The 15,015-nt window shown below is 36.9% G+C and overlaps 1 protein-coding gene across 1 annotated transcript in view; it reads left to right on the top strand.

Annotated features, from left to right (window-relative positions):
* The first annotated feature begins 1,376 nt into the window (after positions 1-1,376).
* Positions 1,377-15,015, top strand: part of SH3TC1 (SH3 domain and tetratricopeptide repeats 1) — a 26,481-nt gene continuing 12,842 nt past the window's right edge. The window contains exons 1-9 of the mRNA XM_008945939.1: positions 1,377-1,551; positions 3,996-4,067; positions 6,448-6,575; positions 9,167-9,272; positions 11,050-11,193; positions 11,784-11,961; positions 12,742-12,815; positions 13,624-13,819; positions 14,702-14,829. Of these exons, the coding sequence (XP_008944187.1) occupies positions 1,377-1,551; positions 3,996-4,067; positions 6,448-6,575; positions 9,167-9,272; positions 11,050-11,193; positions 11,784-11,961; positions 12,742-12,815; positions 13,624-13,819; positions 14,702-14,829 (1,201 nt within the window). The remainder of the gene's footprint in view (positions 1,552-3,995; positions 4,068-6,447; positions 6,576-9,166; positions 9,273-11,049; positions 11,194-11,783; positions 11,962-12,741; positions 12,816-13,623; positions 13,820-14,701; positions 14,830-15,015) is intronic.

Raw genomic sequence — 15,015 nt, 5'->3', positions numbered from 1 at the left:
GGACTGCAAAGCAGCGTATGAAAGGTGTGCAGGCAGATCACTGCCTTCTCCTGTGTACCTGCCTCACAGGGCAGACAGTGAGGAGCTGTCGTGCTGTCCTACTGGTGCTCACTTTGCTAAGGTTTGGGGATCTATGACACGAAGCTTGGAGGGTGAGAAGCTTTGGAAGGCATGTGTTTGAAGAAGCAAGCCAGACAATGTGCTTTGGGATACCCTGCTGCATGGTGAACAGAGAAGGGAGAAATTTCCTGACCATTCAGAAGGCAGATTGTAAGGGGATACAAGGTGATCAGGCACTTGTCTGAGGTTTTGGCAGAGCAAAAATAATCTTCCATGAAAAGTTCCAGCTTTAACAAACTTCTGCTGCAAAACAAATGAATGAAGAAATGTCACAAGGATTACAGGCTTATATACTCATAATGAAAGTAGCTGAATATAGCTGGAGCAAGCACAGAAGATTTTGGATTAAGTCCAAGTGACAGGACTAAAGCAAAACCTATCCTGTGGCTTCATGAAATTAGAGGCATGTGAGAACCCACTGTGGAAAAGGGTCTAAATATCAGTGGGGCATGTGCTGGCTAAGAGAGTCATGTCCTCTGCAGATGCATTGATGGTCTGTCTGCACTTTTCTGAAGTAGCTTGTGCCCAAAAAATGGGATTGCAGGATGTCTCACATCAGTGACTGCAGACAGAGCAGTAAAGCTTCCAATGACTTGTGCTCTACTTCCATTTCTATTCCTTTTTCTTGATGTTCATCCCAGTAACAGTCTTGCTGCCAGACTCAGCCTCGAGCCTCTGTAGATCACTCTTCTGCTTGACCACGAAGAAACCTCTGGATCTTTGCATGGCTGTCTTCCTGCTCCGTGGGTTCCTGCAGAGGATTCATTCTCTAGCTGAATTTATAAAAACCTTCCTGGTTGTTTGAATTAGGCATGCAGTACCCATTCCATGCTCCTCACCTTTGGAAAATGATATATTTTCCCCTGCATTGCTTTTTTTCATGTGAATGATGCCATCCTTTGGAGTCACTGCATTAAAACTGCCCAAGAATGAATAATTAGCAGTGGGCACAAGTACATTTTACTTCAGGCCTTGGATTGGTGCTGTTAGCTAAATCTATTGCTCTGTTACTAAAGCAGTGATCCCACCTGATTGCAAGAGCCTTTTCTGGGGTGAATTTGGGTGTTATGCAATTTCTCTGAAAAGAAGTCAAAAGCAAATACTTTATTTTACAGCTTTTGAATATGTGCATGTATTCTGACATTTAAAAAAAATGATGATTTTTTTGTTCCCTCTCAGATTGTCGATAATGTTAATTGCATCACTGTGAGCAATTCCAAATTATGGCGAGTTCAGCAGAGGTAGACAGCCCATCTATGCTCAGCACTGATGTCATCACCCCTGGTCTAGAGGGAAAGCAAGACAGGAACTTGGAGAGGGAAGAAATGGAGCAGGGAAGGTGCAGGTCTGAGTGGAGATGTGCAGAGGCCAACGGCACCATTGGCATGGTCAGGGATGGCATCAGGAAGAATATCTTGCAAGAACAAATGGGTAAGACCTCGATCAACATGTCCTGGCTGCTCTGCTCTTGACTTTTCTTTGTGCTTAAATTACCGTGTCCTTTAAATATTGCTTGCTGTGCACATGCAGGGGACTCGTGTTTTTCAGCTAAGCTTTTTTGTTAAAAAATCCATCTGTGACTATTAAGTTCAAAACCCAAACAGCTATATTTCCTCCATGGCGATGCTGCATAGATTGGAGTATTAAATGATTTCTACTGAAATTCCCTTTGTGCAGGCATGTGGATTATCTAGCAGTTAAGATGAGATGTAATTATCAGAACCTAGGAGCCAGAATACTGAAATATATATTCCTTATCTATCACTTTTTGCTATAACCTCTAAGATTCAGATGTGAAGATGAGTTAGATTGCATGTTTCTATTTTAATAAAATTCTTAGATTTCAGTTTTTCATCAAAAGATTTAACACTATTTTTTAATGCAAATGAAAGCATACTTCATGCAGCAAAAACATGCAAGTGGGAAATACTTTTATTTTGGGGTGGAAGGGTAGTGACACATACCTAGGTGTGTCTCAAACACAGTGGCCAGACTCCTTGTAGTACACCTGAGAACTTTTCTCCTTTCTGTGAAGATACTTTAAGCAATCATGGAAAAACTACTTCATTTTAGATTGTATGTCCTATGACTTAGACAATGTCTTTCTGTTCACAACTGCAACTCTGCTGACATCAAAGAATACCAGGTACAAGCATCCATAGGCAGTATAAAATTTCTCTTTAGCTTGCCAAGAAGTATGCAAGTCATCCCATAAATTAGGGATGGGGCATGGAGTTCATGTTAAGTCTTTGAATCTAATTATAGCACTTTGAACAGTTTCAAAGTTTAAAGCGTATTTATAGTAACTCTGATTTTGCTCAAATTTAATAGGAAACTATTTTTAATTAAACTCCCATGAGTAATAAAACACTTGCTCATAGTTTTTAGTTTCTTCTAAATGTCATAGAAATTAGGTTTAGTAATAAATATCCAGCAGGTAATATTGATAATATTTGTGTCCCAATAAATACCTTTCAAGGAAAGTCTGTATCTGGTAATATTGAAATAATAGTAATGGCAAGTTCACATACCGAAACCATACACTAATTAAACTGTTCTTATCAACTGTTAAATAACAGCTGATAACACATTTTCAACGTTTTGACAGTCACTGTGTTTGTACTTCTGACTAAAACAAGAGAAGTCAAATAAGTATGGTCTCAGAAGCTGTGCAGAACTTGCACTTATACAATACAGCCAACCTACACTGCAGTGAGCTTACTACCAATTCTTACATAAAAACAAACATTGTTGGGTCCAGACTAGAAAAAAGAAAATTGAACAAAAAACCCCATCACCACTGTCAAACACACAACCAAAATGAAACAAACCCCATAGTGCTCAGGAATTGCAATTTCTAATCCTAATATACTCTAACAATTTCCCTTAAAGATGATGTTTTTAATGCTTAATGACTTTTTTCCTGAAGTAGGAAAATACTGTATTTATATATGCTCATTTATTTGCATGACTTTATTCATGTAACATCAATAGATACACTCAAGGGAAGATGCAGAAGACTTAGAAATTACCATGTCCTACTATACTGCTAATTTTCTCTTAAAAGCAGAGGAAGATGTCTTAGGAAACAAAAATTGCCTCAGAAGTTTTGTTTTACAAATCAAAGATCTATTTCTCCCACTTTTGTTCTTGGTAATATCAAGCCTTGTCTTCACTCATTTTTGCCAAGGGAACTTTGAGAGAAGGGAATTGGTTGGATTGGATGTCTCTTCAGCATGAAAATGTCATTTCCAAAAGGACTGGAAGAAATATGAGCCAAACATGGAAAAAAAAGGCAGATTACTGTTAACATAAACTAGACTTTTGTGTTATTTTCCTAAAACTTCAAATCACTTATTTTTACGCTACCTCTCCCAAGCATTAAGCTTGTAATAAATAGAGGGTTCTTTCTCTCCATGTATGAATTGGCACAAGACACTCATGTCGTTGCCAATTTACACTACTGAAACTTTAGTGGAGGCCACCTTTAGTATAGGTTCAAGGGAGGAGAAAATGAAGCCTGACCCTTGATTTCTCCCAAATGGGATTTTGGTTTTCTGAGAGGCTCTTTCCACCAATTCTCCATCTTGAAGCTTCACATAAAAGTGATGAAATCAAGATTTAACTTCCTCCCCATCAAAAGAAAAATGACCTGCAGACACCTTTTGTGGGTTTTGGAAATTATATAACAGTAAGGGGCAAGAGTTATTGTCTTTTTTTTTGGAAAGAGTTATTGTCTTTTAGTAATTATCCAATGCATCAAGTGCTTTGAAGATGTGGTGTGTTGTTTTTTGTTTTTTGTTTTTTTTGCTTCTAGTGTGATTTATATGGACTTAAAAAATGCATTTAACCATCCCTTTCATTTATCATAACAGAGTGTTCTCAAAGTGAAAAATGCACTGTCAGTTCAAGGAACCTTCACAGTCAAGCAGAGAATTTTCCAACTGGTAAGGCATTTTCTTCCATCATATCTTATAAATACAATGCCTTTCTCAATACTCTTTTTTTGAGGCAACCACATTTCAATTTGCAGTCATCACTCCTGTAAACTTTGTAACATACTTCAGGGCATCTGTCAAGTGTCCATCTTCTACATAAGATTTGTTGAGAAATTCTCATAAAAAGAGCAAAACTTCTATAAAAGCCAGAAACAATTTATGGACTGTATTGCAATGGCTGGAGGGGAGGGAAGGAGAGGGAGAAGACAAGCATTAATAAAAAGTTCTTTGCTTATTTTACATAAGGGCTGCAGTTCTTCAAATGTCTTATTTTTTATGATTGTGGGCTTTCCAAGTCTATTTTCAGTAAGCAGGCACAGCAGGCTTCCCTTCCGGAGGGCTCATGGCCTGCTTTGATGATCTTAGAGGTCCTTTCCAACCCTAGTGATTCTATGGTTCTGTTCTATTCTCCTCTCTGGGAATTAAGGGTCTAGTCACATTTCCCTTCTCTTGCTTGTGAAGGAAGAGAAATAACCATCAAAAACAAACAGTGGGATGTGCTCTGCTTTCTGGCTTGACCTGAAAAACATCAGTGGTAGAGTGTCTCTGCCACATGTGGCTATTTGTAGTTAAATTATTTGTGTGTTTGTTTGTCTCTGTACAGAATCTGGGTTGTTCTTAATTGGGAGTATGGGTCAAAGCTCACAGAAGCACACAGGAAGATTATCATAGGTGCAATGGGGTTTTGGACCATGTTTCATTTCTAGAAGACATTAGTAGTTTGGGCATAAGCAGCCATAGAGTCACTATGGTTGGAAAGGTTCTCTAGGATCATCAAGTCCAACCTTCATCCCAGCATTTCCCTATCCACTAGACCATAGCCTCAAGTGCTACATCTTCTCATTTAACACCTCCAGGGATGATGACTCCACCACCTTCCTGAGCATCCCATTCCAGTGCCTATACTACAATTGTTTTAATTCAATGTTATTCTTTCAGTAATATAGACTTTCTAAAAGACTTAAATATGTAACTGTAGAAAAACAATTTAACTGGGAGTAAATTTAGTAGTGTAAAGCAAAAAGGTAAATTTTTATGTAAGTCTTCTATTGTGCCCGTATCTTTTATGGCTTCAGGTAAAATGAAGGTCAACCATATTGTTACCTAATGGTGATCCATTAGGATCAGAGAACAGAGATGACTGTTCTTTGTACTAACAATTGACTATCTGGCCACAGCTTAAACGGCAATGTCTTGTAATTCAGTAACACAGCTCTATATTTCTGAGCCACCCTTCTTGACCTTAAAGTAATGAGTAATTTAGGTGTGAGCCATTGTAAAATGCCTGGAGATGTTCATAGGAAGCCCTCTGAAAACAGATAAAGATGCAGCACATTAGAATGTGAAAGATTTCTATTGTACTTGATTAAAAAATGAAACTCGGAGGTGGAATATTTTAGGATGTATGACAATCCCATTTATTACTGGAAGTGTGACCTATTTACACACATGCAAGTGGAATTCTTCCTGAGTGGATATTACTGGCTCATATGTGCCCATCTGGGTATCTGGAAACTTATGAATATGATTTACTGTTATTGAATTTAATTAACAGACATGCAGAATCAAAGCAGCTTTATCAAAGATCCTCTTTATCTGAGAGATGCCAGCTGAAACTGTTCCCTTAGCTGTAGTAAAAGCTGCTCATAACCTGATGTCAAGATCTGAGAACAGATAGTTAATGTCTTTCAGTTGTGCTGGAGAAATCATGGAAGTGAGCTTTTAGCTGGTCCATTTATCTTGGTTGGTACTGCTCAACCAGCTTACCAGAGAAACAGCTTTTCCAGTTTTCCATTTATAAAAGCCTCCTGAAGTAGTGGGGGTGACATGTCAAATAACCATGAATTTAAGATTGGCATAAAGAGTAGTTGTAACATGCTGAACTATCCATGTTTTTGATGTGTTTTCCATTTTTAAAAAATTAATTCCAGTATCTGTTTGCCTTGAGTTTTGAAACATGTAGGAAATATCTGGAAATCTGGGCATATTCTCTACACCTATAGAGCTGTCTAATTTGACAAATTATCAATCTGCTTGTTTTATCTCTTCTCCATCCACAAGAGTGTCTGTTTTCTTCCATTGTCTCTATGGGCTTTCAAATCACCTTCTTTTTTTACAATTGTAGACTTTATCGTGCAATTGAAAAAAATCTTGTTTCATGCTAGGTTACTAGCTCTACTAAATTATAGAAAGGAAAAAGAAACATGCAGTATGTCAATTTTCTGTCTCTCTGAAGATAGAAAGATAGTTCCTAATGTATATTCTACGATTTTGAGAGATTTTCTGGTTCTCCAGAGCTGGTTCACAAAACTTGTTGCTCCTTTTCCAGATATCTCCTTGAAATTAACGATGATAAGGAGAAGGAGTGGATGTCCTGATCCCAGCCTTCAGAGACAGCTCAGAGGGCAGCTCCGTCTTCTGGAAAATGACAGCAGGGAGGTGATGGCAGCTTTCAGTGTAAGTCAATTGCGTGGGAATTGTTTTAATCATTCAGAAAATACACCCTGTGCTACTGAAATAATCTGTGAGTTATTTGGCTCCTATTTCCATATACATGCTGTATGCTTGAATTTGAGTGCATAGTTTCCCATGGCCCTAAACCACCCCAAAACATGAGAAATACTGAACCATGAAAAAAGACTACAACACCAATTAGATATAAAATAAATAAACCCAGTTAAATAAGACTTTGAATGGTTTTATTTTAAAAGTGTTCCACTTTGACATACATCAAATGAAATCATGGTTTTCTAAGTGTGGTGTTTTTTTTTTTTTAAATATCCTCATATTGACTCTTTGGTTTTCAATCATTTGTTCTACAAGTTACCTAAGAAGCCCACTACTAAGCCAAGGAGGAACTCTGAAGTAAAACATCAAATATTTGACTTCCTAGGACTTGATGGCCATAGCCTTAAACAGCACACAAGAGGTTTGGCCAATTTTTATCACTGTCTTTAATCTGTATACAGGAAGCCTGTCCTCTACAACCAATGAGGTCTTAAAGTCTCCTCTTCCCTCTTGATGGAAAAGGAGGATGATACCATTTGACCATTGATGTCCCTCCTGTGAGTTCCAGCTTCCTTCACTAGCAAGCCAAATATTGAAATGTTAATTAGTTATGGCTTTGACTGCCTTGGGTACATGTGCCTCTACATGAGTTTCCTTTCATGTGTGGTGCTTCTCCATCACCAGCCTGCTGATTTTGTGGCTGTGAGAACAGTCTGTACTCTGCTGCTCTGCTCTGGCTTTTGTTCAGAGGAACTTGCAAAAAGGAAGAAGGCATCAGGAGAAGGAGGGAAAACATCATACAAATAGACTAGATTTGTGGCTTTATTAGAGGCTGGGAAAAAAAACACACTTTGAAGGAAGCAAGATTTATAATGGTAAGATTCCTTAGAATATTGTTTTGATATTCAGCAGTGCATAAAGACCTTGAGGCTGAGATATTTTAGCATGCCTTGGCAATTTATCAATAGAATTCAGGCTCTCGTTAATATTTAATCTAGTGTAGAAAGGGGCATGCAGAAGATGAAAGCAGTGATGAGGCGTGACTGTTGAAGAGCCTTAAATTGAACTTTTGTTTTTCAACAGGGATTACTATTTTAATCTGTTCATGTTGTGACTTGAAGAAATGGAAGTTATTAATTGAGGTCTTCTAAAACTGTGACATAACAGCCAAAAACAGTGCATAAACTCCATCTTGCTCAGATTACAGAAAATGATTGAGGGACAATTTGCCTGGTTTTGTTTTGTTTCATGGTGGTTGTGGGTTTGTGTGTGGGATGGTTGGTTTGGTGGTTTTTTGTGTGTTTTTTTTTTTTTCCCTCAAGTGTTAGAATCAGTTTCTTGATCAGTCCATAAATTGTTTTAAGATACATTTCGATTTTGATATTACAGGAGCAAGGCTACAGTACTGGAAAATGATATAGTAGCTTTATACCTGTTAGCTTTGCATCTTTGTACACTGGTTCAGGTATTTGTCTCATAAATAGCCACAGTTCTTTGTATTTCCCTGAAAGACAGTACTCAGCACCATTGGAAACCCCTGCTTTTGCTTTTAAGCTACTAACTGAAGTGCAACCACACTGTATATTACCACTCTTTGGCTAGAATCCATCAAAACTTTCATTTCTTATTTGAAGGTTTAGGTGGCTCTCCCTTTTAGCAATTCTGAAATTCCTTATAAACCCCATCATTATAATTTACAGTGATCATTGCTTATGTTTGTTAAATGCCCAGTTTAATGCTGCTTTAGCAACGTGAACCAATTCAAATAAGGGGAAAGGGATTTTACTGCATTTTTTTTTTTTAAAAAAAAATAACCCATTATACTTAACATCTAGGTAATTACTACTGAGTGTCTGCTCTGGAACAAGACTGAAGCTACCAGGTAGGAGGTTCAAAGATGAATCAAAGGAGGTGCTTTTTTTTTTGTGTACAGAGCTTTGAGGCTAACCTACAGCAGGATGTTGTGGATCCTAAACATTTATGGCAATTCAAGTGATCTAGAGAAATTAAGTAAAAACAAACAAACAAAACAACACCCCACCCACATCCAAACGGAAACACACCTAAAAAAACCCTACCAAACCAACAATCGGAACTAAACCTTTTACCACTACTTAATATTAATGCCCACGTCTGCCAAGGCATTTTCCAAGCTGTAAATTGCTCTGTGCTAGGAGGGTTCTTGGAAAGTACCATTAGATGCTTACCTGGTGTTCACACTCTAAATGAAGAATACTGGCCACTAGAAATAGATGTGTCTGAACCAGGCAGGTTCATTCTGTGGTCAGTCCTGAGGTCTTAATTCCTCTGTAAACTAACCTCACTGGAACTGTTGGTGCAACTGGTAAGAGAAAGTCAGATGAAAATGTGGCTTACTGTATGTTATATGACATCTGTACTTTAACATGTATATAGGTTAAATCCTGGATTTTTTTTAATCCTTCTTATTACATAGCATTTTAGGATAAGTGTTACCTAGTGAGAAATTGTTCTCAAGTCTAGTATAGTTGTAATTAAAATATTTGGTTTGGTTTTTTTAGGAGCTCTCTGCTAGACTGCTGTCTATTCACAGTGATCAAGATCTAATAGTGGTGACGTTTAAAACTTTTGAAGAAATATGGAAGTTTCTAACATACCACTCACTAGGTAAAACTGTTTCACTATACAATTGTTCAATATGCTTTTTATATTCCTCTGCACACAATTTCTGACTGTCTGGGAACTTGCTGAACAGGATTTTGAGATTCTTTATATTAACTCTTATTAGTAGTAAGTGATGTTCCTGAACTGAGTACCAGTGATAGAGCTGGAGAGACCTTCCCACCTCCAGGAGAACCTGCCTTGTCCCAAAGCAGATAACAGCTATTGTTCCTGGCAGATATTTTGTGTAAGTTAGACACTCCAGAATGAGATTGTATCTTCTTTCTAAAGGGTCAGTTCCAATCCAGGTGGTTTTGTCCTAAAGTCTAACCTCTGCTACAACTCACTGTAGACATGCTGAGGTTACTCTTCTTTCTTTGCACCATGCTAATACCCATTTGGAGAATTCTAACCTGCACTTCCACTTAGTGTTCAAGTTGTTCAAATCAACCCTAATTCCTATAATCCTTCTTCAGAGTGTTTTCTAGACCTCTGATCATGCTTCCCACTGGACTCTTCTAGTTGTTCCACATCTTTCCTGAATAGTAGTGAGCAAACTGGACAGAGTTGGTAAGGCTTCAGAGGAAATATCAAGTAAAGCAAAGATTACTTCATCTGCTTTGCATGCTTCAGTTCCACTTCTAAATCTCAGCTTGCCTTTTCTAACAATATGATGCCATTAATCTGAGTTCCACTATTAATATCCTATAACTTCACAAGTCTTTTCTGAAGAATAGGATTTGAATCAGATCTTTATTTCCATTTTGTCTACCTGATTTTTTTTTTTCTTCTGCTTAGGGAGAGCTTGTGTGTGTTACTATTGAATTTGCCTGTTTGCATCAAACCTATTTAAAATAATGAATTTTATTTTTCATTTCATGTTTGCTATTTACTTGCTATTTTGTACTTAAATACTCTTAGACAACTAGAAGAAAACCTGTTTCAATCCAGCTTTACAGAGAAAGCTCAAGAAGATGAAATTTTTTCTTAGGCAAGGCTGTCTAACAGGGAATGGATTCAGCATCTTCCAAACACCAGAGTAGCATCTTAATCAGTGACCTGCCACCCCTTCCTCTTATCATAACTGTTTGCACAAAGGAGTTGCTAATGTATTCATGTTGGCCCTTTTAAGTAGTAATCTACTATCTGTACCTTGCTGATTATGGTACACCAATGCCAGATCTCCCTGTAACTACCACGTAGCTCTGAAAGTGTTGAGCCCTAATGTAAGGACTCCCATTTTTCCAAGATCAAGCACTACCTTCTTCTGATTTACGTGACTCTGGTATACAGCATCATCTCTGTTGTGAAGAAATCCCCAGAATCTGACACATAGGCACAGTATCTGCATAAAGCACAGCTGAATCAGGCAACAGAAATTTATAAAGATTACTTGTGGAGATTATTTCCAGCCATCTGTTAAGTAGTGCTAAACACCTGCTGCTCAAAGCTTGCTAGTGGTTACCTCTTCCAGACTTAAAATCTTTCAAATATAGCTAAACTATGGGGAACCCTTGTGAGGGGAGGGTGTGGTCTGCTTTCTCAGGAGAACCGGACAAAGAAAAGTTGTGTGCATTTTTAGGTGTAGTTTGAGAGCTAAGCATTAAAAGTAGCTGTAGTGCATGTGACTTAACAGAGGTAGTTTTGCTAATACTGTGTAGTAAAATTAGTTACAAATTGTGGGGGAGTGATCTGAATGCCTACTCCAATCTGACTTTCTGAAATGTTGTTTACTTGAATAATACTGTAAAACTGCAAAGAAAGCTTTTTTTTTTTAAATTAGGTTTTATAAATCATTGCATGGAGAACTTATTCCTAGATCAATCTTTCTGGCTCTCTTCTCAAGAGGAGGAAGAAACAGGCATTGATGTCTCTATAAATGAAAAATCATTAAATTTGATGTACAGAAGCCTGCTAGTACAGGAAGGTAAGGAAAACTGTACATGCTAAATATAGAGAAGCATCTTTCTTTAAAATCCCCAAATCAAATATTTAGACCTAATCAAATACTTACTCATCAACTTAGGGAAGTTGACATTTAAATCTATTCACTCCAAATATACCAGAAAGAGATGGAAAAACCACAGATTAGGTTCAGTAGGATCATAGGAGGATTAAAGAAGTTCACATGCAACTGGTCCATAAATGGATATCAAAAGGATTAGGCTGGATGTACAGTCCAACTTGCTTAATATTGTTGTAGATCTTGGAGATGTACAAGAGGAGAATTACAGTCAGTTGCCAGATTCATGTGCTTCTCTTAAATAGCATCATCTGCTGCCACTGTCACAGACAGAATGATGGACTCGACAGGCTGTTGATTCTGCAGTAGGAACACAAAAGTGTTGCAGCAGCAGCAGGTTCTACACTTCATCAAACACACAGAAAATTCTTGTGAAATCTCCAGATTTTCAGTTTTTCATTGAATATTACTGTTGCTCTTGATGCCAGTTTGAAAGCTTGTATAACATTAAAACATTACCTAAAACAACACCTACTCCACTGCTTTCTTTTTAGGGGCATTTTTTGTTTTATGTCCTGACAATCTGATAAGGAAGATAACAGCTACAGACAATGAAATAAACACTTATTTTGAGACTGGGGCATTTACTGATGGTGTAACAGATGGATCTGTGGATGGTGGCACAACTGTGTTGTCCAACACTTCTCCAGAGCCCTTGATTCCTTTTCATCAGTAGGTACCTGCTTCCAGCTACTTATTTCATGTGCGTCTGTTTCCTATGTACATGTCTGCTTAGACACAGGTGTCCCCAAGTGCTTGTTATGGAACATCCATCTCACATTAACACTGAGAATAAATGTTCCATCTCATTCCATACCACACAACTGAAATAAATCTAGGTGTCTGCAGAGCAGCATTTAAAAATGGTTTACTCTCTTGTGAGCTAGTTCTTCCCCCCATCCCCAAACTAAAATAAAATATATTAATGTTTCTATAATAACAAAAATCAGAATTTTCATTTTTTCAGGAAGCTTAGAAATATGGATAGCAACAGGTGGGATGCTTGGGAATGTGGATGATAACAGGCCAGCAGTGTTTTTAGTCAACACTATTGACAGGAGCTATCCACCTCCTTAATGCATTTTGTTTCAAGTTCATGTCCAAAGTCATAATTGCTATAAAACCAAAACTACATCAATGGCCTCACTTTGGGAATTGCCAGAAAATCATTCATTCTTGGTGCTCTTAGTAGTTAAAAAGCTGGAATTTTTCTGTTGGCCTTGGACAGGGAGAAATAGCGTGACTTTGTTAGGTTTATTTGGCTGAAGTAACACCTCTTTTACTTCTAATATTATTCAAAACATAGCTGTGTCTGAAATGTACAGGCAGTGCTGAAATTGGAAGGTAACTGTGGGAATGCAGTATCAAATGGATTTAAGATATTACTGTTATTGCCACAACACTTAGTGAAGTGTTTTATATACTAATTTCAATTTCTTTTTCTGCTTTCAGATGGTTTCTTAAAGGGTATTCTAATCCTATTGATTTTACATACACAACTGAATCTAAATCTATGAGGGAAGTTGGTAAGAAACATCATTCAAACTTCAGCATTCAAAAAAACAAAACAAACTACCCAAACTTATTCTATGCTTTTGTTAAGACAGATCCTAAAGGATTCAATAGCCTTTTTTTTTTTTCCATTGTATCAGGATAGGAAAACAACTTTCAAAATTACTTTGCAGTAAAATTAGTAAGAGCATAAATCTATGTTGAGTTAAACTCTAAAAGCTTGTCTCCTCTTTTTCCTCCTAAATATTGTATTAAGAAGATGCACAAAGTAGTAAGGAGTAATTAAGTTGAGGATGCCTCTGTAGATTTGATGACAAACTTTAAAATAAGGAAATGCACCAATGTAGTAATTGTGGATCTTTCACACATGTATTTAATTTATCTAACACTGTCAGAGAAACAACACTTACACAGATGGTTTGAGGTTAGAGAGCAAATATGGCTTTTCTACCATACATATAACTTTTAATAATGTATTGACTGGTATATAACTACATGTTTATCAAAGAGATATGAGTTGGTTCAATTTTTTTTTGCTTTGGCCCAAGTTCAAAGCCAGTTTTGAGAGTGAAAGTAGAGGCTTAAAACATTACTTTTTGTTATTTGATGATGGAATTTGCTAGAATTTTTAAAACATCTTAGAATTTTCTCAGACCAACCTGATTGTTTGGATGCTTTAAATTTCCCACATCTGACATACAACTTACAAGTTCCAGGAATGTCTCTTGCTAAGTATTTTCTTCTGCTGAGTTGCTATTCTACTAAGTGTATCTGTATTGTTAAATTTCTTTATCTGCAAACATTATTTATGCCTTTACATAGCAATGGGATCCTGTCTAGCTGTGATGAACTATGAAAGTGTTGCTTCAGAAGAGATCAGTTTCCAGAAAGGGGACAAAATTGAGATCCTTGGTTACTTCATTGAATGCATGGAATGGTTTCTTGGAAGACATGCATTTACTGGCCAAATAGGTTTTGTGAAGACAAGTCATGTTGAATTGGACTTGCCTAGAGATAAGTAAGTTATATGTATTTAATTCGTAAACAAAAGGGGACTTAGTCTCTTGCTTTATAGTAACGAATGCTAAACTTGGGTTGTTATTTTAATTTCAATGAGAATTGCCATAGTGTGTATCAGTCAAAATATGTACAAAGAAATTGGAACATAAAGTCTGATTAAACTGTTGGAAAATATTATCAGCCTTTATCTGACTTTCTTGCTGGCAAAAAGGGGTTGCTGTAATTGTAATATCTGGTTCAGTCATAATTCTTTGGATCATAAGATCCAAGATGATTTACTCTTGTAGAAGATTTTGCTTTTGTTGGTGTCTCAAGATCTATGTTAAACCATCTGTATTTGCTAGTACCCTCAATTGCAGGTCTTAATTTGCTTCAAATGGTGATCCTCTTGCAAATAATAGCTCATAAATCGGACAGAACTCTAAAAAAAGTGCACGTTTCAGCATGCTTTGGCACTACGTAAATAGGCTGCTCTTACTAATATGTCTGGATTGTTTGCAGGCAGAAACAAGGAGTTGTTAAATGTTGTCTGCAGGTCCATTTGCTTAACTTTTAGCTTATATTAAAAATTTAATACCATAATGTCCTTAAAGACTTGTGCTTTTAATAGTTCTCTCATAAAATGTTACATCATTACTAGAGATAGACATAACTTCCTCTGATATGGCAGAACTGTTAGCTCCAAGCATAGCTATGAGTTTTTATGTGTTTATATATATATATATATATATATGGCCGATACTAATTTTTGAACACAACAGGACCTATTATGTGAAGATTGTATTAGCTACTCTAACAAGCTCCAATGTGACTGATGCAGTGAGCTCCTCAAGCCAAATCTGCTTTCAGACACCTTCAGAATTGCTGCTTTCTTTGTTAGATCACAAGGCCTGGATTTTCTTGAAGAAGAGGAGCTATCTTTTTTTTCAAAGGAAAAAAATTTGGAAGAAGTGATATGTTTGTTGAAACAAACCTCCATCACAGATGTTTGCTCTGTGTACAGAATAGGTAAGTATGAGTTTTACTCCTTTTTACTACACAAGATACATGTGCAGTTCCTACATCCCTGTTATAAATGATAATTCTTTTATTTCAATGAGATTCCAGCCTTTATACCTACTTCAGAATATCCTGATATTCAGTTTGTTCATAGATATGACACATCAAAATCCTTTACATAATCTTTGCTACTTT

The sequence above is a fragment of the Merops nubicus genome, unplaced genomic scaffold (genome assembly GCF_000691845.1).
Source record: "Merops nubicus isolate BGI_N331 unplaced genomic scaffold, ASM69184v1 scaffold8088, whole genome shotgun sequence".
NCBI classification, from domain to species: domain Eukaryota; kingdom Metazoa; phylum Chordata; class Aves; order Coraciiformes; family Meropidae; genus Merops; species Merops nubicus.
The sequence above is the reverse complement of the archived record's forward strand: the minus strand, read 5'-3'. Positions and strand labels throughout refer to the sequence as shown.